The sequence below is a fragment of the Trichechus manatus genome, unplaced genomic scaffold, assembly GCF_000243295.1.
Source record: "Trichechus manatus latirostris isolate Lorelei unplaced genomic scaffold, TriManLat1.0 scaffold00247, whole genome shotgun sequence".
Taxonomy (NCBI): Eukaryota; Metazoa; Chordata; class Mammalia; order Sirenia; family Trichechidae; genus Trichechus; species Trichechus manatus.
Window position 1 is genome coordinate 1923111 of NW_004444183.1, and position 23247 is coordinate 1946357.

General features: G+C 42.2%; 1 protein-coding gene across 1 annotated transcript; it reads left to right on the top strand.

Moving 5' to 3' along the window:
* The first annotated feature begins 1392 nt into the window (after positions 1–1392).
* HUS1 (HUS1 checkpoint clamp component) lies at positions 1393–22235 on the top strand. Its single transcript, XM_023724455.1, has 7 exons — positions 1393–1514; positions 1599–1775; positions 3542–3649; positions 4775–4849; positions 17435–17534; positions 18921–19040; positions 21819–22235. Exons 1-7 carry the CDS (start codon positions 1398–1400, stop codon positions 21899–21901), a joined length of 780 nt encoding a protein of 259 aa, XP_023580223.1. The 5' UTR covers positions 1393–1397; the 3' UTR covers positions 21902–22235.
* Positions 22236–23247: the final 1012 nt, after the last annotated feature.

The following is a 23247-nucleotide window of genomic DNA, read 5'->3' on the forward strand; positions in this document are numbered from 1 at the left end:
TGTCATCTGAGCCTGGAGGTGGTTCTAAAGTTGTGCTTTATAGGGGTGACCATTTAAACGAATGTTTGATTTAATGGTTTACAAATACAGGTCATACAGTTCATTCAAAATGTGAGTACTGGGAACCACCTCCCTCACACCTGGGGGCCCAGGACTCTCCGGTCACAGAAGAACGGACCCCACCTGCACACGGGGGTGCGACCTCTCCGGCCACGCGGACTTCCTGGATGCTCGGGTTCCTCCTTCGCAAAAGAACAAGCGGCGCCCTGAATCTATGGCGGAGGGAGGCACGGGACCAACTTATCCTGCTGCTGTCGCACTGGGAGTGACGAGAGGGCGACGCTTATGGCATGAGGGAAAGACCTGCATTCCTTCAAGACCCAGAACAAGGGCCTCTGGAGCATCAGCCCAAACTACAGAGGGCCGAGGCGAGGGGCCTAGGAGGGGGGACCCCAGCGCTCTTCACTTATTTTGCAGTGAGGGCGTTTCCTCCCCGTGGAGCTCGAGAATTTGAATCCATACCATGCCTAGGATGATATAACCCCGGCTAGACCCGTGCGAAGGCCGCGGCGGCCCCGAGCGCGGCGGAACCATTCTGCCGGCGCGCCGCGTTTCCGGCCGAGGGGAAGACGTGGACGGGACTCGGGTCCTCTGCCGACAGACGCCCCCGGCGCGAGGGCGCGAGTCCAGCCATGAAGTTTCGGGCTAAGATCGGGGACACGGCCTGTCTGAACCACTTCACGCGTGAGCAGGGGCCACGCCCTGATCCAGCACTATGTTGAGAGGATAGAAGCCGGAAGGACGGAGGGGATGGAAGGGAGGACGTGCACGCCAAGTTGGCAGCTGCAAGAAGACGGGGGCGGGCGCGGGGATGGGAACGCGCGCTGGGCGGAGACAGAATAAAAGCGGGTGCGAAGGGGTGTTTCTACAACTTGATTCTCATCACATATCTTTTAAAGCCTACTAATGCCTGCAGTATCCTTAGCTGACATAAAAATTCCTTTATAACCCAGCCCCATCTAACCATTGGTCCCTCCACCCTAATTACGCCTATCCTTACATTGAACCATGTGCTCCCTTACCTAGTGGGCAGCGAGTGTGTGTTGAATGAATGAATGAATGCAGCCCCTAGCTGCCGGTTAATCTCTTTGAGCCTCAGTTTCCTTATTTGAATTCTGAGGATCCGTGCTGCATACCTCACAGGGTTGTTGGAAGAATGGCATGACATCTGTGGTAATAAATTACCTTCCAGAGTGATACAAATATAAACTTGTTTTTTCACCGGGATGTTGCAACATGGTGAATGAGAAGTTCTTTGAGATAAACTGGCCCCTGGGATACATGATGGAAATTATAGTAATTCCTTACTTTAATCCCCTGCTGTAGGAACCAGTAACATGATCGCCAAGCTTGCCAAAACCTGCACCCTCCGCATCAGCCCGGATAAGCTGAACTTCATCCTTTCCGATAAGGTCACCAATGGAGGGGTGGGCATGTGGTGTGAACTGGAACAGGTGAGCGGAAGCTCCTGAGCGGCCTGCAGACTTAGCCTGATGCCACTAGAAAGGTCACACCTGTCCCCCTTTTTCTCACCTTAGGAGAATTTCTTCAGTGACTTTCAAATGGAAGGTATCTCAGCAGAACACAATGAAATTTATGTAGAGCTGACATCAGAAAACTTATCTCGAGCCTTGAAAACTGCCCAGAATGCCAGAGCCTTGAAAATGAAGCTGACTAATAAGCACTTCCCCTGCCTTACAGTCTCTGTAGATATGGTGAGTAGGAGGAAGGGCATTTCTGAAACTTCCGAGAAGGAATACAGTCATTGTAAGCCTAGGTTTCTTAATAATAAGATCCCTTGGTGGCACAAACAGTTTGCACTCAGCTACCAACCAAAAGGTGGCAGTTTGAACCCACCCAGCAGCACTGCGGAAGAAAGGCCTGGCGATCTGCTTCCATAAATATTACGGCCAATAAAACCCTATGGGTAATTCTACTCTGTATTGCCTGGAGTTGCCACAAGTTGAAACTGACCCCAGAGCAACTTTTTTTTTTTTTTTTTTAAACAATACTTTTGAAAGTTAATTGGTTTTGTTTAAAGGCCAGTTTTTAAACTGAAGTCAGTTTTTCCTCATTTTAAAATAGTGTTGTGATGATATAATGCTCAAATAGAGTGGTGCATTTTGTTATGCAGTAAAACTTACTCACCTTCTCAGATCTGTATATCCTCGCCTCTCTATTTCTTTTAGTGGTATTTTTACCTAATCCAGAAATTAATCTATTTTCACCTTGAAGTTTTTTTCCCCCTACTTCATCTGCTGTCATACCCTTTAAATGATCTCTCATTCAGGAGTAACACATCTGTCTTACATGACACTACCAGATGAAGTTAGTGCATAGTTTTCCTCAGGACAAACATACACATACCACAGTGGCTATCACTGCTCACAGAATGAAGTCCAAATGTCTTGGTATGATGTACAAGCCCTTCATATTATGACCCAACCTCTCGTGGAACCAAATTGCAAAGTACTACTCATTCTTTTCCACTTCTCAGACTTTGGTGATGTTGAGGCTTCCGCTTGAAATCTCTTTTCTTCTCACTCTTTGAAACCATATCTTTCTTTAGTGCTCAGCACCACTGCTGCCTCCCCCCACCCCACGTCTTGTCTTTAGAACTCTCCTTCCTTATATGCTACACACTTTATCTTACTGATGAATATTGTATTCAGTTTAAACTTCTCTGTGGAATAGGATTTCTCAACTTTTCTTCATACCTTTTTCTCAACTCTTAACTGACTTTGCAGTCAGGCAGTTCTTGGAGTGAATCAGAGTTTCCAATTCACATATGCTTCTTTAATTGCTTAAGGAAAAGCAAGATGGTGACATGAATACTTTTCTAAGAGTGCAAGATACTCTGACTTATTATGAGTCTCATAAAAGCCCTTGGAAACAGATAAACCTGGCTTATCCTTTTGATAGTGTAGAAACTGAAGCAGCCAGAGTGTCCCATGAGCAAAGAACTGTCTTCTTTCTCTTCCTTAAACATAGCAAGTTTGCTTCTGTTTCAGGACTCTATATGTGCTGTTCCCTCTGCTGGAACACTGTTCCTCCCTCACCTCCCATCTTCTCATGACCGGCTGCTCATCCTTGTTTTATGTGACTTGACACGTGTTACCTCTTTAGAGAGGCCTTTCCTTACCACCTAGTCTAAGCAACCTCCCCCTACACTCACACTGTTCCCACTCTTTTGTTTTCTTCAAGGCTGTAATGAGTGTTCCAGAAAATTTTGTTTTGTTTGTTTTCTTGCTCATTGATCCATCTGTTCCACTGGAACTTTGGGGACCTTGTCTTATTCCCCACACTCTCCTAACAGTACCCACAACAGAACAGGTACTTTGTAAATACTTGTTGAATGGATTTAGAGTGAATGAATTAAGAACATTCCATTTAGAGATAGCGTATTAACTTTTTTTGGTCCTTTGAGTCTTCTTTTTTTTAATATTGACATCAAAATGCATTTTCACTCTTCTCTTGACAGTTATCCGTCTCGAGCAGTAGTCGCGTTGTGACACATGACATCCCCATAAAGGTTATTCCTAGAAAACTGTGGAAGGATTTACAAGAACCTACAGTCCCAGACTCTGATGTAAGTTGATGCCTGGAGTTTTGTTCTTCCTCATATATGAAATGGCCTGATTTGAATTCTCTAATTTTAGTTTAAGTCCTATAGCATACTTCATTTGAAAATAGCGTAGTACCCCAAAAGAAAGTGATATTTATTCATTTTTAAAGGCTACGCAAGGAAGAAAGTTGGAATATTTGTCTTTGTTATTTACATAGAACATCTTAAAACAGCATTGTATGTAATAGAAATGTTACACTTTTTTACAAACAGGACAGTGTCTTCCTCAATATTTGCACTTAAAAAATCTAAAATAGTATTTTGGAGCACAGTCACCGTCTATCAGGAGTGTTGGCTTTAAGCACCAATTTGGGTCTCAAAGTCCCCGGAAGGAGCAAAGCCCAGGATGTGTGTAAGAGAGCCAAGAGGCAAGAAGTTTTCACAATTTAGAACTTGGTTTAACAATCCTATTCCTAGTAATCCCAAAACCAAAAACCAAACCCATTGCTGTTGAGTCGATTCTGACTCATGGCAACCTGATAGGACAGAGTAGAACTGCCCCTGTAGGGTTTCCAGGGAGCGCCTGGTGGATTCGAACTGCTGACCTTTTGGTTAGCAGCCAAACTCTTCACCACTATGCCACCAGGGTTTCCATAGTAATCCCAAGCCGCTGAAAATAATAGTATTTTCGTTAGTAACACAGGCTTAGCTCTGATGCTGTATTTTTGCCAGTACTGAAAAGGCCTCTTTGAGCCCCAGGTGTAAACATCCCTTGGAGGAAGGCCTCCTGCTGAGTGCTTGTGTTTCATTCCCCTTGGATTTGATTTATATAAGGAATCTCAGCTGCAGAGCTGTGATCCTTCTTGAACCAGAAGAACCCCTACAGGGACGTGGTCACCAGGGTAACCAGAGGTAGACGTTAGGCTCTTTAATGTGGCTTGAACATCCATGAGTTAGTAAAATTATAAAATTAGGGCTTTTTTTTTTTTTTCCTCCCATATTTTTAAAAGAACTTTAGTCAGACAATTTAAAAATGCAGGATTCCAGAGGTTTTAATCGTGCATGCATTCTAAAAATAGTTATTGATGACCTAATATAATCTTTTGTATATATTGTTAGTACTTTTAACTTTTCTCATTGATTTTGTAGGTTAGTATTTACTTACCAGTGCTGAAGACTATGAAGAGTGTTGTCGAAAAAATGAAAAACATCAGCAATCACCTTGTAAGTAGTTACTCCTTTAGAAAAGAACTCTTCAGTATTTGTTTTAGCCTGCGTGGATTACTTGCTCTGTGGAGAAACTTAAACGTGGACTGAGGGATGCCCATGGTGTCTCAGGCAGGTGCCTCTTCACTGAGTCCAGACCAGTGAGAACCTGGCTTGTTTAAAGAACCTGCACTATTAGAGTTGCCCTTAGAAACCTATTCTGGTGCTTTTCACCTCTTATCCAGTGGGGAAAGTTTTTATATTTGCCTTTAATCCCTAATATTTATATTTATAATATAGTAAGAATATTTTCAACAGTCCTGGCTTTTTTTCTTATATTTGGGATAGAACATTACATATTTTATCTTCTAATGTATAATTTTGTTAAAGAATCAGTGTTGTTATTGACAGTGAGTTTAGAGTTCCTGTCTATTCCCCAGATGTCTTTCAGTGAACCAAAACAAAGATTCTGAAAACCATACACATCTTTATTCTAAGCAGTTCTCAAACCAAGTAGATGGGCATTTGAGACAGTTTCCTACTGGCACATGTCATGAAAGCCCACAGTATGGGACAGTGATGGGAAGTTGTGTGGATTATTCTCATTCACACCTGGGTTATCCTGAATTCTCCCTTTGCTTGCCCCACAACCCTCACCCCTTCAGATGCTCCTCTGCCACTTTTACTGTTAGCCTCCTGTCTTAGTTATCTAGTGCTGCCATAACAGAAATACCACAAGTGGGTGGCTTTAAGAAACAGAAATTTATGTGCTCACAGTTTGGCTAGGAGTCCAAATTTAGGGCGTTGGCTCCAGGGGAAGGCTATCTTTCTCTGTTGGCTCTGGGGAAAGTCCTTGTCTCTTCAGCTTCTGTTTCCTGATTCCTTGGAGACCTCCATGTAGCTTCGCATCAATCTTTCCCTCGTCTCTGCTGCTTTAGTTTGCTTGTTTAATCTCTTTTACATCTCAAAAGAGATTGACTGAAGACACATCCTATGCTAATTATGTTTCATTAACATAACAAAGACAACCCATTCCCAAATGGGATTATAACCATCGGCATAGATACTAAGATTTACAACACATATTTTCAGGGGACACAATTTAATCCATAACACCTCCCAACTCATCTTTCACCCTTTGACCTCTTCCTGTTCTAGTTTTCCCCACCGGAGTTAGCATCTTCCAAAACCACATTTGATTATGCCTTGGAATATTTTAAAAACCATTGTCCACATGATTAGGTGTGAACTTTTGATCTTCACAATCTCTCCACCTACTTCTCCAGCCTCATTTCCTGCCACACCACCAAGTCCCCTGCAGCACCACGCCAGACTCTATCACTCCTCCCAATGCCACTTCTTTTCAGTGTTTATCTCTTGGCCATTTGACACTCAGTTTTCTTCTCTCCCTTTTTCCCCTGGCAAGCACTTAGCTGTCACTGTTCATGTAGCTCAAGAGATTTCCCTGACTCCCCTGTCTGCAAGTTCCTTCCTCCCCTGAGCTGCTCTGTTCAGTGCTACGTGATAAATTGCCTGCTAATATCTCTTACCCTCTGCTGAACTGCCAGCTTCTAAGAGAAAAAAGGTGTCTGATTCGTCTTTGCACCCCAATCACCGAGTATAGGATTACCACTCCGAAAAAACCCAAATTCATTGCTGTTGAGTTGTTTCTGACTCATAGCGACCCTATAGGACAGAGTACAACTGCCTCTTAGGGTTTCCAAGGAGCAGCTGGTGAATTTGAACTGCCAGCCTTTTGGTTAGCAGTCAGACTCTTAACCACTGTACCACCAGGGCTCCGATTACCACTCAGTAGGTGTTGAATAAATCTGGAATGAAATTTAGCATCAAGGGATTTTTAGAATTGCAAAAGTTTTCTGAAGCCTAGAAAACATTTACAGGCTGTTTTTTTCTCTATAGTTCTCACATAAGAATAATGGACTTCCTGTCTAAAAGTTTTCCTTCATGACTTAATCATTATAGATTTTATTTTAATTTAGAACGTGCTTTTAATGAAGTAATGTGCTCTGTGCATCCTTGGTATCTGCCTGTGGTCTAACTTGGTGCTGATCCAGCCCACTCTGGGGACTTCTGGAGAGGCCCAGGGGAGAACAGGCAGGGCAATTAATCGAAGGATCCATTTGTTTGTTCTCTCTCTGCAGTGGAAATGAGTCAGCAAAATAGAGAGGCAGAAAGATAGCTAGAAACATCAGAAGTGGAGGTTTTTTCTTCTCTTCTCTGGAGTATTTGAAATATTTTTGTGGAGTAGTCACTGCAATCTCGAATTAACTGTATGGGGAGTTGTCAAAGTACAGGGTAAATTAAGTAGGCAACTGAGATCTACCTGGGTAACTAGAATTCCGTATCTGTAGATTATGGGCAGTTAGTAAGAAGTAAGGAAAATGAGTGGGACTCAACTCTCTGAAAATGTCCAGTCCCGCTTCAGAGATCATTAAGCCCTCCCTCACTGAGATTCTCAATCCTTTGTTTCTAATGAGAGGTGTTACTGTTGGGAGTGGGCTTGTATGTGACTAGAGTAGAAGCAGAAAAAACCACTCCGAATCCACATAATGTTTTAAGATAACACTTTTTCAATGCTAATATACGTATGAATCCCTTGGGGATCTTGTTAAAATGCACATTCTGTTCAGTAGACCTGGGACGGGGCCTGAGACTCTGCATTCCTAACAACCTCCCGGGGGATGCTGATGCCGCCTGACTTTGGACCACATGGAGTAGCAGTGCTTTGAGATGTGTGCTGTACTGCTTTCAGAAACAGCTTCACTGGATCAGCTTCACGATTAACCCAAGAGGAACTGGGTTTGTGGGCGAGAGGCATCATGATGTGGTGGACATGGTGGTGCGTTGGAGCCACACAAACCTGGGTCCACCTCCTGGTTGCACCGCGTAGCTGCGGTGCTGCATAACTGATGCTGACAGCCAGAAATGGGGGCAATAGTACAACCATCTTTTTGTAAATTCAGAGATAATTTACGTAAGGTACCTAGTACAAATAGAAATAATTTATCTAAGGTGCCTGTATTATTAGTAGGTATTCAATAAATGATAGGTAACTATTAAATAAACCATTTAAAACAGTAAGATCTTATCTAGATACTTCAGAAGCAGAGTATGTTGAGGTGTATAATCTTCTGGATAGCTGAATCATGAAGTAGATACAAGTGACTGATGTTCAGAGAACTAGTTTGTTAATTTCTTCAGTAAGTTTTTTAGAATTTATTTTTTTGTTGTTGAGGATATACACAGAACATACACCAATTCAACAGTTTCTTTATCTACAATTCAGTGACATTGATTACATTTGTTTTAGTTATCTAGTGCTGTTATAAAAGAAATACCACAGGTGGATGGCTTTAACATAGAGAAGTTTATTCTCTCACAGTCCAGTAGGCTACAAGTCCAAGTTCAGGGCATCAACTCCAGGAGAAGGCTTTCTCTCTCTGTCAGCTCTGTAGGAAGGTCGTTGTGATGCATCAGTCTTCCCTTGGTCTGGGAGCATCTCAGCACAGAAACTTCAGGTCCAAAGGATGTGCTCTGCTCCCAGCACTGCTTTCATGGTAGTGTGAGGTTCCCATGTCTCTCTAACCTCTTCTCTCTTTTATATCTCAAAAGAGATTGGCTTAAGACAATATCTAATGTTGCAGACCTCATCAGTATAAACTGCTCCTAATCCATCTTATTACATCATAGTGATAGAGTTTACAACACCTAAGGAAATCAGATTACAAAATGGTACACAATCATACAATACTGGGGATCAGGACCCAGCCAAGTTGACAGACATTTTTGTGGGACACAATTCAATCCATGACAACATTTTTCAAGTTGTGCAACCATTCTCACCCTCCTTTTCTGTGTTGTTCCTCTCCGATTAACATAAACTCACTGCCCACTAAAGTTCTTATCTAGTCTTGTGAGTTGCTAGTTAGGAACTTTAGTGGGCAGTGAGTTTATGTCAGTTTGATCCCGTATGGATAGATCTTAAAAGAGCTCAATTCTCAAGGCAGACATTCTTTACTAGTTTAAACTATTCCTTCAGTAAGTCTTGATCAAACACTGTTGTGTGCCAGACATGTTGTGGTCAGGAGTGAGATGGAATCTAATTCATTACTCAGATTTTAGGAATTTCAATAAAGCGTAAGAAGGTGTTTAAGCCTGAAGTGTGTCTAGAACCAGTGTAAGTTGTTGTGTTGAATAAATACTTATATATATAAAACCATTATTTCTTCAAAACAATGGGAATTTAATGATCTCCAGCTGTGGTTGTTTGAAAAAACAGGAATATGTCATATGTTGGTTTTACGGAATATTCACAAGTAGTGTTTCATATATTTTATTTCAGTTAGGTATTTCCAGTTTATAGCAGACTTTTTTTTTTGCCAGTTCAACCTTTCACAGGTGTACAACTTATTGACAGCAATTACAATAATTGGCTGTGCAACCCTACCCTTAATCAATGCAATTTTTTCATCACTGTTAATTCTCCCTTTCCCTCTGCCTTACGCCCCTGGTAACCACTAAGAAACTTTGGTCTCTATACATGTGCCTTTTCTTATTGTTTTATATAAGCAAGGTCATACAATATTTGTCCTTCTGTGACTAACTTATTTCACTCAGCATAATGTCTTCAAACTCCATCCATATAGTAGCATGTATCAAGACTTCTTCTGTTGGCTGAGTAGTATTCCATTGTATGTATGTACCACATTTTGTTTATCCATTCATCTGTTGATGGACATTTAGGTTGGTTCCACGTTTTGGCTATGGTGAATAATGCTGCAATGAATATAGCAAGCCTCTGAGTCTCTGCTTTCAGGTCTTGTGGGTATATATCTAGGAGTGGAATTGCTGGGTCATTTGGTAGTTCTATTTTTAGTTTCTTGAGGAAATGCCACACTGTTTTCCACAACAGCTGTACATTTTGCATTCCCACCAGGAGTGGATAAGGGTTCCAATTTCCCACATCCTTGCCAACATTTGTTATTTTCTGTTTTTTTTTTTTTTAATCTTAGCCATCTGCTACTATTACTACCTGTTGCCGTCAAGTCGATTCCAACTCATAGTGACCCTATAGGACAGAGTAGAACTGCCCTGTAGGGTTTCTAAGGAGCAGCTGGTAGATTGGAACTGCTGATCTTTTGGTTAGCAGCCGTAGCTTACCATATCTCTTAACCACTGCGCAACCAGAGCTCCTAGCCATCCTAGTGGAAGTGAAATGTGTCTCATTGTGGTTTTGATTTGCATCTCTCTGACGGCTAATGACCCTGAGCATCTTTTCAGCATTTGGTGGTCATTTGAATGTCCACTTATGAAATGTCTATTTAAGTCCCTTGCCCATTTTATGATGGATTACTTTTCTTTTTGTTGTTGTTGAAGTTTTATATATATTTTGGTTATTATATTATTGGATATATGGTTCCCGAAGATATTCTCCCAGTTAATAGCTTGTCTTTTCACTTTTTTGGTGAAGTCTTTTGATGAACAAAAGTTTTTAATTTTTTGAGGTCCTGTTTATTTATTTTGTCTTTTGCTGTTTGTGCTTTAGTTATTATATTAGATAATCTGTTGTTAAAAACTAGGCCTAACAGCATTACCCTTGCATTTTCTTCTAAGAATTTTATGGTTTTAGTTTGTACATTTAAGTTCTTAATGCATTTTAAATTTGTTTTTGTGTATGGTGTGAGGCATGGATCCTGTTTCCTTTTTGTGCATATGGAAATCCAGTTTTCCCAGTGCCATTTATTGAGGCTTGCCTTATGGCCTAATATATGGTCTATTCTGGAGAATGTTCCATGTGCATTGGAAAAGAAAGTATACTTTGCTGCTGTTGGGTGGAGTTTTCGGTATATGTCTATGAGATCGAGTTGGTTGATTGTAGCATTTATATCTTCCTTGTCTTTGTTGAGCTTCTTTCTGGATGTTCTGTCCTTCGCTGAAAGTGGAGTGTTGAAGTCTCCTACTATTATTGTGGAGTTGTCTGTCTCTCTTTTCAATGCTGTTAGAATTTATGTATTTTGGAGCCCTGTCATTGGGTGCATAAATATTTATTATAGTCATGTCCTCCTGGTGTATTGACCCTTTGATCATTATATAGTTTCCTTCCTTATCCTTTGTGGTGGATTGATTTTACTTTAAAGTCTTTTTTGTCAGAGATTAAATTGCCACTCCTGCTCTTTTTTGAGTGTTGTTTGCTTGATATATTTTTTCCATCCTTTGAGTTTTTGTTTATGTCTTTAAGTCTAAGGTGTGTCTCTTGTAGGCAGCATGTAGATGGATCATGTTTTTTTTAATCCAGTCTGCCACTCTCTGTCTCTTTATTGGTGCATTTAGTCCATTTACATTCAGTGTGATTATTTATAGGTATGAGTTTAGTGCTGTCACTTTGATGTCTTCTTTTGTGTGTTGTTGACAGTTTCTTTGTTCCACTTAATTTTCTGTGCTGAATCGTTTGTCTTTATGTGTTTTCATCTTTTTCATTGTTGTTGATTTTGTATTTGCTGAGTGTTTATATTTTTCTTGTTTTTTATTTTGACGTGTAGGATTCTTAGTTTCCTTTGTGGTTACCTTAACATTTACCCCTATTTGTCTAAGTTTAAAACAGTCTTTTATTTCTTTATATCACTTTGACTTCCTCTCCATGTGAAAAATCTATGTCTACATTTTTTAGTCCCTCTTTTTTGTTTTAGTGTTGTCATCTTTTACATTTTGACATCTCTGTTTCCCTATTTTCAGTGTTCTAGCCACTCTTAAAATTCTCTCTTTATCTTCGATTTATTTTTGTGACTTCCCTATCTGGGTTGATATCTGGTTGCTCTGCCCTGTGTTTTAGTCTTGGGTTGTTATCTGATGTTATTGATTTTTTAACCGGAGGACTCCCTTTAGTATTTTTTGTAATTTTGGTTTGGTTTTTGCAAATTCCCTAAACTTCTGTTTATGTGGAAATGCCCTAATTTCACCATCATATTTAAGAGACAGTTTTGCTGGATATATAATTCTAAGCTAGCAATTTTTTTTTTTCCTTTAAGGCTTTATATATGTCATCCCATTACCTTCTTGCCTGCATGGTTTCTGCTGAGTAGTCCAAGCCTAGTCTTATTGACTCTCTTTTGTAGATGACTTTGTTTCTCCCTAGCCACTCTTAAAATTCTCTCTTTATGTTTGGTTTTGGTAAGTTTGATTATAATATGTCTTGGTGACTTTCTTTTGGGATCTACCTTGTGTGGGGTTCAATGAGCATCTTGGATAGATATCTTCTCATCTTCCACGATATCAGGGAAATTTTCTGCCAACAAATTTTCAACACTTCTCTCTGTATTTTCTGTTATCCATTACCCACCCCCACCTGTTCTGGTACTCCAGTTACTCGTAGGTTATTCCTCTTGATAGAATCTCACATAATTTTTAGGGTTTCTTCATTTTTTTAAACCCTTTTTTCTGATTTTTCCTCAAATAAGTTGGTGTCAAGTGCTTTATCTTCAATCTCACTAATTCTGATTTCCATTGCCTCAATTCTGTTCCTATGACTGACTTCCTATTGAGTTGTCTAATTCTGAAGTGTTATTGTTAATCTTCTGGATTTCTGATTGCTGTCTCTCTATGAATTCTTGCAGCCTTTTAAATTTGTCATTATGCTCTTCTCTAATCTTCTTAAGTTCCTCTATTGCGTGGTCTGCACTTTGCATAATTTCTTTCCTGATGTCTTGAAGAGTTCTGTACATTAATCTTTTGAATTCTGCCTCCGGTAATTCGAAGAAATTTTCTTCCTCCAGACAATTTCTAGATTCTTTATTTTGGGGGCTTGCTGAAGCCATCATGGTCTGCCTTTTTATATGATTTGATATTGACTGCTGTCTCTGAGCCATCAATAAGTTATTATTTATTTTATGTTTGCTTACTGTGTCCTAGCGTCTTGTTTTGATATGCCTGAATAGGCTGCTTGTGTGAGCTAACCCGATCACGGGCGCCCCTGAAGCTCCAACATCCTGCCACCAGGGGGCAAGACCTGCCACTAAGTATGTGAGCCCAGGAGTCTGCCCACTCCTCCTGTATAGATTCAGCTCAGGTTTCCAGGTAGTCGGCCACCAAGTGTGTGGTGCAGGCTCTCACCTACAGTCCTAGACTGACATGGGTGATTGGTGTAGACACAGGCATCCATCTGCAACAGGGGGACACATGCTCAGCAAGGCAGGGGGCCAATGGCCGCGCTCGAGTGTCTGGGAGGAAAGTGTGTCCCTGTTCCCTAGAGTGTGTAGGTGGGTGGGTTTTGCAGCCGGACTATGACCACCCAGTGCTGTTGGCTCTGAGGACTGGGGGGCACCTCTTATTCTTGAGCCCCTGTTGCAGGTGGCTAGGTGGCATGGGTGGAGCCACAAGTCCTCAGACCCCTGATGTGGGTAGGTGAAGACCGTGCTTAATGGGCAGAGTGGTATCAAATGTCAAGAACCTGCCACTTCACAGCTGAAACAGTTGAAGTTAGGCTTCAGGTATATACCCTGTTGTACTGTGGTAATGAGGAACTACGCCATTGAAATGGGCCCACACAAGTCTATGCGGGGGAAAGGCACTCAAAGTCCATGGATCCCTTATTCCTGTGCCTAGGCAAAGGAGCTGTGCCTACACTGAATTCCTGGCCTAGGGTAGCCGGCAGATTATTTTCCACCCGTTTGTTAATTTTTTCACTCTCCAAGGCCAGGAGAATGGCTCAGGGTGCGTGACAGGTCCTACTTCCAGCCCAGGGGACTTGGCAATTGCTGAAGCCGTCCCAGACCCAGTGCAGAGCAGGGAGCAGGGACGTAATTGGGAGAGAGGTTTTTCCCAAAGAGGAGTGTTTTTGATCTGCCCAGTAGGCCAGATGCGAGTACTTATCTTTCACCGATCAAGGGCTGCTTCTCACTGGTTCTTGATGGCTGAGTAGACTCTCTGCCACTGGGTGTCTCCTGATGAGGAAAATGCCTCCCGATCGCCGCTGTTTGCCTGCCTCACCCGCATCCCGAGCTGATCCGGGCTGAAGGGCTCCACCTCCTGCTGGGTGAGGTCTGGCAACTGCTCACTGCTTCCGAAGTGTCTCTCCCTCCCCCTGCCACTCAATCCGATTCCTCAACTTTGCCTTTGATGTTCAGGGCTCCTAGATTGTCATATATAATCGATTTACTTGTTTTTTCGAGTCTTTGTTGTAAGAGGGACCACTGGAATCATCTGACTACTCTGCCATCTTCTCAATGCCATTTATGGAGGAGACGCTTCTTTCCTATTGAATGGACTTAGCACCGTTGTCAAATTCAGTTGACCAGAGATGTGTGACAGACTGTATATTCCTAGTTAGTGAAAGAAAAAGGTTAAAAATATACATTCCTCATTCAAAGGTAAATTTACTAAATCATGCAGCAAGTAAGTTGGGGGGAGGGGCTGTTTTTCTATTAAATATCAAAGCTTCAGAAATAAGAGCTCACACAATTGTGTCAAGAAAATCTTTTTGGTTTTGTTTCTAGAGCAAGAAATATTCAGAATTGACCAATTTTTAGGAACAAGAATGAAGAATACTAAATTCTGTTCACTAACTATAGCCAGACTTAGCTGAAGTAGAGCTGTGCTGATCTGGGCAGTCTCCTCCTTCAGTCCTAGGCCTCTCATCTCTTACTGCTGTACTTTTAGAATATTATTGTGTGCTGTTGAGTCGATTCTAATTCATGGTGACCCTATATGACAGAGTAGAGCTGCCTCATATGGTTTCCTAGGCCATAATGTTTACAGGAGCAGATCACCAAGTCTTTCTCCCATGGAGCAGCTGGTAGGTTTGAACCACTGACCTTTGGGTTAGTAGCGGAGCACCTAACCAATGTGCCACCAGGGTACCACTTTTAGAATGGCTTCTACAAAATACGAAAACTGCATTTATCTTTCCATTTGCTAGGTGGCACTCTTGCATTACTGGTTGGGCTAAATGCTGACTAGCAAAATGCTTTGTGGACTTTCAAAGACCTGCCAGACTTTTAAAAAGGGCAGAGACCTACATCAGAAGGAAATATAGTGCTCCATGGGTAGATTAGCACAATCTTTAGGCATATTTTGCCATGTACTGTGTACTTCACTTCTAGGTTCTGTCCAGGTAGAAGAGCCAGTTGGCTGGGGGAGGAAAGAGAGACTTGGAAAGAAAGGATTCCTCTGTGATACATGGAGGCAGTCAGAGCTCAGGGAGAGCAAGAGGAGAGTGACCACGGTGGAAGGAGCTATGAGGAACAGGGGAGGAGGAGGCTGCGGGGGTGGTATTGGGAGGACGGCCTGCTTCCGGCACAGTCACCTCCTTCAGTGGCGCAGGACCAGGGACACTGCAGCATGTTGACTGCATCCTCGGACCTTTCTGCATTTGGAGGTCACATTTTCCAATAGCTGAGTTTATTTTCTAAATCAAGTGTAAGGTTCCCACGCAGTCTTAAGATTTTATGATTATACAGCAAAACCTATAAAAACTGGAACTCAGTGGGACTGTCTTGTTTTTCCGGGTCTCGAAAATTTTCCACCTTTGACAGGATGCAGTCTTACCACTTTTCTATCACTCATTTTAGTGGAAAATATTTGAGTTTTCCTTCTCTGACCGGTTTCTGCCTTACACGGGTTCTGGCTTTCGCAGATTTTACTGTATTAAATTTGTAGGTGTGACAGAGTGGTTGACCCATTGTTTTCCCTTGGTGGCCATCTTTCCTACTGAATGTGAGGAGGGACTTTGTTTCTTCTGTGTTTTTTAGAACAGTTCTGGGCACACACTAAGTTAAATTCTCATTTGTTGACATGAATTCAAATTTTTAACATATGATTTAATTTTTAGATACTGCATATTGGCTCCCTATAAACAAAATAAAAAATTTCACTAAAAACCTCTTCTTTCCCAACATCTTATTTTGATTAATACATTATGACACCCAGTTGTAAAAACAGGGCAATCAGTAAATTTTTTCTGCTTTCCATAGTGGCTCCCTTCCATTTCTTTTTAATTGTGGTAAATCTATATGTAACAAAAAAAGTTGCCATTTCAACAATCCTCACATGTTTAGTGACCTTAATTTTCTTTCAGATCATCTTTATCTTTTGGTTCTGTTTGGTATTTTGCTTTTCTCCTTTCCTTCTCAGTTTCCCTCACTGTGCTCTCTGTAGTGCCTATTTGCTCCTGTGTTCCTTGTAGTTTAGTTCCATTTCTGAAAAATTTCCTTACATTTCTAATTGTTTCCTGAGTCTTGTCAGTTCTTTTTACTATCTGCAGGCTGTCTGTCTTCTCTTTTCTGAGTTTCCCTAATTCTGGTTTATGCTCTTCTTTTATAGCTTCTGTTATTCTCAATTTCTTTGGGCTCATTTTGAAATACCAGGTTACACTTTGCATCTGTTTTGTGGCAGTATTTTTCTGGCATGCCTTCATCGTATTATTGTCTTCTATCTAGCTCATTATTCACTCTCACTTTCTTCAGAATATCTTTGTATGAGTTTCGACCACCATCTTTTGCTGGTGTTGGTACAGACTGTCTGTCCTTTTCTTTTAAGAAGAAGTTTCACTGGAGGTGTGGGAGTGGACCAGAATAGTTTTCTAGCTTCATAATTCTGTTGTTAGCTGTGGTCAAGTTGACTCCTTCTCATTGTGACCTTATGTATATCAGAATGAAGCACTGTCCAGACTGCTTCATCCTCATAATTGCCAGCATGTTTAAGTCCATTGTTCAGCTATTCTGCCAGTCCATCTCACCTAGGGACACCCTCGTCCTTGCTGGCTCCCTACTTCACCAACCATGATGTTCTCCTTTAGCAACTGATCCCTTCTGATGATGTGTCCAAAGCAAGCAAGTCAGATAGTGTTGTGTTGTGATCCACAGGGTTTTCACTGGCTAATTTTTGGAAGTAGACTGCCCGGCCTTGCTTCCTAGTCTGTCTTAGTCTGGAAGTTCCACTGAAACCTGTCCACCATGAGTGAACCTGTTGGTATTTGAAATACCAGTGGCATAGCTTCCAGCATCATAACACAGAAGCCACCACAGTACAACAAACTGGCAGACCCCAGGGTTCTCTATTCTGTTGTAACTTTAAAACATTAGAAAATACAGCTTCTCCTGTAGCCACGTCTCTAGTACACTCTGAAACCTGTCCTGTCATTCTCCTCGCCTACTAGTATCTAAGCCCTCATTGTCTTTTTATTGCCCAGGTCCCATCCTGGTCAGTTTGGGTTTTTACTTCTTGCAATTTCTTGCAGTGCTGTCTTGGAAGGGAGCCCCAGACCTCCCCAAACCTATCACCTGCCCACAGACTCCTTGCAAAGCCCCTCCCGGCTCTACTTGTTGTTTTAAGATCTATATACACTGCATTCTGCACTCAAGGGGTATTTCTCCATTTGGGGATTTGGGGCAGGTTTTGAGTTCTTGGCTCTCAGACTTTTCTCTGTTGCTGGCCCACGTGGGCCTTGATGCTGTCGGAGCTTTGGTTTTCCCTGCTTGCGTTCTGGCGTTTGTGAGGGAACCTTGTCACCTGGTTTTGTGGAAGCTGGCGTCCACGGGTTACTTTCTTTTTTCTTTTCTTTTTTAAGACTGTAAATCAATCAATTTGCAGATTATTGAAGCAAACCTAAATGAAGAATTGAACTTGAAAATAGAAACTGAATTAGTATGTGTTACAACTCATTTTAAAGATCTTGGAAGGCCTCCATTAGGTAAGTCTTGCAGTGGGCTATATTTTGCTTTCGATAAGTTAAATGTTTCAAATAAAAACCTTTGTGGTGTCTCTAAATGTGAAAAGGGAGCCCTGGTGGCACAGTAGTTAAGAGCTCAGCTGCTACCCAAAAGATCAGCAGTTCGACTCCACCAGCTGCTCCTTGGAAACCCTATGGGGCAGTTCTACTCTGTCCCATAGGGTCGCTATGAGTCAGAATCGACACGATGGCAATGGGTAAATGTAAAAAGGTGGACATTTGGTTGACTGTTTTTTATGCTTGGAGAGAGAACAAAAGAATTGAGATTGAATTGCCTATCACTGGCACATTGGAAAAGTTAGCCTACCTGGGAATAAGGTGCCACTAAATGGCTAAATTAGGGTCTGTTTCCTCATCTGTAAAACGAGGAGTCAAGCTAAATAGTCTTCACGGTTCCTCCCAGTGATTAAGTCCAGTTTCAAACTCTCACCCAGAATGGAGTCAGAAAGGTAAACTAAAATTTCTTCTTTTTTTCTCATGCATCAGATGCTTTCAACACGTATAAAATTAGATTAGCAGATAGAAAGTTTTCTCACTTGGTCAGAAATCAATTTTCATTTCATACGAGGTGATGAGGGACTGCCAAGCCAGTTCAGTAAGCAGTGAGGGTAGAGTGCTGGCATGATCTGGTAAGTAGTCAGTCCCAGAGGGCTTGGGCTTGTGCTGCACAGGGCGGAGTGTGAGAGGGGCCCAAGAGGGAAGCAGGGGAAGAGGACAGGGGAGAATAGGTTTGCTGGTTGTGTGAAAATCATTTCATGATACGTGTTTGCTCTGAAACAGACATAATAGGTCCCAGGCACTTTTAGAATTAATATTTAGTGCCACAAGTTTGCTTGAAAATAAGCACAAGTTTTAATAGTGCTGCAAGTGATTTTTACTTTATACTAAGGAGAGTACTGTTCCAGCAAAGTGAAATCCATAATATTAAGGCAATAAATACAAGGAAGGTCTTATATATAGTACTTTCCTAGAACTTGAAAGAATGCTTTCTTTCTTTTTATTCCACTTTTAAATGAGAAGCCTTGAAATAGTTATATATATTTCAGCTCTTAAATGTATAGTGAGTACTAATAAAGACAATTTTCTTTTAACCTATAGAGGGAGCTTGGGTCATATCTTAAATCCCTGTAAGTGAAGATCCCCTAGAAATTAGCATAGTATTTTACATAGTAAAGATGGACAAATGCTGGCTTCGTGAGTGACGACATGGACAAGTTACAGTGTTTCTACAGGATGCTAAAATCGGTGAAAATGGAAATCATTTATTTAAGTAAAGAGTCATTACATCGTCTTTGGGTTCCGTCACATCTGATGATGATGTATTTAAAAACATTTGTGTCATTTTAGCCTCTGAAAGTTGTTCTCAAAGTAGAAACCCGGAACAAATGGCTGAAGTGCGCATAGATATTAAGAAGCTCCTACAGTTCCTTGCTGGACAACAAGTAAATCCTACAAAGGCCATATGCAGTGAGTCTGCATCTTTGTTTTTTTCATATTTCAAATACTTTAATCAACTGTAATCTAACGGATTGTATGCAGTTTTGTTGACACACACACAAAAAAATCTGTTCTATGAACTCCAGTTTTCTAGCACAGTGTTAAAATGGTGTGGCAGCAGTGTTAGACCCTTAGTCTAGCTTCACTATGGAGGAGGAGAGTATTTATCAGCATCAGCGGCCCAAGGCTGATTCCTGTGAGTTGGAGGTCAGACATACCTTCTCTTTCCAACCTTTTTACCACTCCTGACACCAGCCGTCACTCACGACACTCTCTACTTCTCTGCTGGGTTCGATAATTCGTTGCAATGGCCACACAGAACTCACAGACCATACTCACAATTATGGGCTTTATTAGGGAAGTAACAGATTACAATTCAGGATCAGGAACGACTCAGGATACAGTTCTTTGGTCAGGACAGTATCTCGGCCATGCCCGTGGGAAGCCCACTGTGCTGTCTAGCGCCAGTCTCCTGGTTCTGCTGCCTCTGTTGCCACTGTTTCTCTGCTGCTGCTTTTCGCCATTTCTAGCCATCTTTGGTGTTACAGCTCTTGCTCTGTCTCCTAGGTCTAAGAGGTTCTGAGTGCAGGGATCCCATGTCCAAAGGACTGCTGCACTCCTAGCTTTTCTTGCTTGGTGGTAGTTACGTCCCCCTTTCCTCCTCTGGGATGGCTCATTTTAAGCCTGGAGGGATGGCAAAACTGACCAATCCCCTCTTTAGGGCTCCATATACCTTATGTGCATAGTCTCACCCCCACAAGGGTGCCATGCACCTTATTTGTATTATTAGTAAGCTGTCCAGTCCCCTTGGTGGGCCAGAAGCACCTTATTTGCATAGTCCCAACCCATCTTTTGGTGGGAGTTACAAGACCATGGCTAGAAAAGCCACGTAAAAGTGATCCATCGCACTGCAGACGGTCAGGTTGCCCGTTATTCAGAAGAAACTAGAAGGGGAAAATGCCTGGCCGAAGAGAAACAACTCCTGGCATTGTTTGCTTCTGACAACCTGTGGCCGCACTGGGGTTGAGCTCTACTCTGGGGTAGATGGGCTGAGCAGGCGGCCCTGACTGGCTCTCATGAATCAGGTCTGTGCCTGGAGAGCTGTCAGAGAACATGGACTGATAATCCCATTTTTGCCATTTTAATGTACTTTTACTCGGAAGAGCTGATAGCATTTTGCTTGGATTTAGGTTTCCAGCTGTGATGTGTTATTTTCTTTCCGATAGCGCTTCTTAAAACTTGAATATGCGTCTAAAGCACCGGGGATCTTGTTAATGCAGATTCTTAGTCTTGGGTCTCTTGCCTTCCAAGACCGCTCCTCCTCCCAGCCCTAGAGTCTGAACTTCCAACAGCTTGAGAAGTTAGAGTTGAAATACTCCTCCTCTCTGCATAATGTGGAAACCGGGAGAGTGGGAAAAGGGGAGGTGTTGGAGTGGCAGTAGGAGAACAGCGCCCCTCAGCTCTACCACCTTAGTCCTTGAAATGCCATTTTGTGATGCCTTTTGAACAGTAATCTAAGGTTAACTAAGAAGACAGAAGAGAGTTATTTTTATCAGCAAAGGCAGTTGACTGAGTCACTTGTACCTGAATGAAATTTTGAGGTAGCAATAATTCTAGGAAAATGACCCCATTGAACTTCTTCTACTTTTTATCTCCCCAAACCTCCTATTCTGCCTGTATTTTCTGTCTTGGTGGGTAGCATCCTCCTGCTGTCAGCTCAGCAGTCCCTCCTCCATGATGCTTTCTTTCTCTGGCGCCTTCGGTTTCCACCCCACTGGGGGGAGTACAGGCCATCTCCTAAAGAAGGCTTCTACACGTCAGTGTGTGGTCCCCACCCCTGCATCCCTCCCCAGCCTTGGAGTCAGCTGTGATTGGGCCTCTGTAACAGGGAGCTCGTCTGCTTTTCGTTCACCTGTTTCTTATCAGCTCCTGGCTCTGGGTCTGGCACTCAGTCATGTTTCCGTGTTGACTGAATGTGTGGTAGGCACCTGCCCTGTGGCTACAGAGCTACTCCACCTGGTGCCTCCCATTATTCCCCACTCTCAGAGCCGGCGTGGTCCATGGTCCCGCACCCTGGGTTCTGGACTGTGTGTCAGTCCTCCTCCCTGCTCTGTGCTGTCCCTTTCCCTTCACCTCCCGGTGTTCCCTGAGGGGGAGGAGCACGTCACACTCCTGCACGTGGCTCCTGTGGTCGTTTCCCTCTTTGGTCTGGAGCCTGATGCCCCGTGCTCTGTCCCCACTGAACACAGTGCCTGACTATGAGCCTTCACAGCATTTTGCAGAAGACTGAGTGGGCTGGCCAGTTAAAGTGCTGCTCTCCTGCCATTGTGGAGCTCAGCTCGTCACAGGTGTTAGGTGAAATCTTGGGCATTCCGACTTTTTCCTCTACATTTATTATTGCTCACTGGTGGAAAGTTGCTTTTGCTCAGAAGTACCTTGATTCGGATAAATGTGGTTGCCAGGAAACCTGGAGTAGGAGTTTTTCACCCAAGGCCCCAGCAGCTTCACTCTCCTCTCTCATACCCTGCTGTGGCTGAGCAGCTTGAACTAAATCCAGGGTGGAGCACCAGCTGTAAGATAATGTTGGAGGGCAGAGAGGCTGCAGACTTGACCGTAACTCATTTGCCTCTGAAGGGCCCAGGTGCTCTAGAAGAAGTGCAGAGTGAAAAGCCATTTTAATATGCATGGATACAAGTGTGTGTGCTGGAATGGGTCTTTAAAATAACTTCGTTGTTCTTTTCTCCCCAGATATTGTGAATCACAGGATCGTTCATTTTGATTTGCTTCATGAAGATGTGTCTCTTCAGTATTTCATTCCAGCACTGTCGTAACACCACCTCTGCAGACTTGGGAAGCTCAGAGACCTTTGTCGTGATGGGAGGAGGAGATAGGTTCATGTTTTCTAAGTCATTTGTCTCTGTCCTCACAGTCGTACAAGTCAAACACACTTTACTTATTTCCCCTTCTGTAATGTTTTAACTAAAAATTGAGTTAATGAAACACAGCTGGATAAATGCATTGTTTCATATTACTTCTTTGTTCTCATGTCTGCTTTATTTTGCTTTTAAGACATTGAAAAAAAGAGCCGGAACTGATTTATCCAGACTTTAAATATTCGTTCTTATTGGTGATGTTGTGGAACTCTCATGTATTTAGACCTGGTGAAGTATCAGAATTCGTAAGAGCGTGTCTGCTGAGCTGGTGCTTGTGTTTTCAGGGTGCTGTCTCCACCTCAGCACATTGTTGTAGCAGGTAGTTTTCTTCTGCAGGAAGCAGACCTGGAGCATTTATACTTCCCGCACTTACCTCTCCTTGCTCTGATTCGTGGAGCCTGTTAATAGAAAGGAGGGGCCTCCTGTCACCTTGCCATCTGGTGGTTATTCAGAGCGTTGTGGGGTGTCTCAGAGGCCCAGTGTTGGAGCCTTTGTCCGGACTCGCATAGAGCAGAGTCCTCTCTCCTCTTGCCCTGAGACCTGATGCATGTGGACAAGTGAGAGCTAGTCCAGGAACTTCATCCTGCAGCTCCTCTCAGTTTTACTCTGGGGTCAGTTTTGGTCTTATAATTACTTTCCCCCTGGTGTATTGGATCTGTCATTCTAGAAAGAACATCAGTGTATTTTTCTTTAGAGACATCACTTCTAAACAAACAAAACTTCTAAGCTAGTATCTGTATTAAGTGACGAGACCATATTTCTGTTTACTTACCAAAGGTGGCAGGTGCTGATAGATGGGCTTTCTCATTCTCACTCAAGCATAGTCCACCATCTTTCCCGTTATAATTAAATCTCGCCTGTCCTATGGGGGTGGACATCATAAATGTTACGTTAACTTCACATAACAAACTTGAAACTTAAAGCAGTTGTTTAGGGTAAGTTGCAGAAGTGGGAAATCAGCAAAAATAAAACATCTTTTATGGCTTTTTCATATTTGGTAAAACCAGTGTGTTTGAACAATTCGCCTGGTGTTTAATAATGTTAGTTTAAATGGGCTGTAATATTTTGTAAAATAAACGTCTAAAAATTTGAGAACATAATTTTATTTATTTAAAGCCTCTTTCCCCTCTTTGCCTTGTAAAAAAATTAATTCCTGCTACAGTTATAAAACTTAAAAATCACGATGCAAAATGAAATAGCATCTCAAACTAGTTTTATAAGACTTATATTTATTTTTAAAGAAA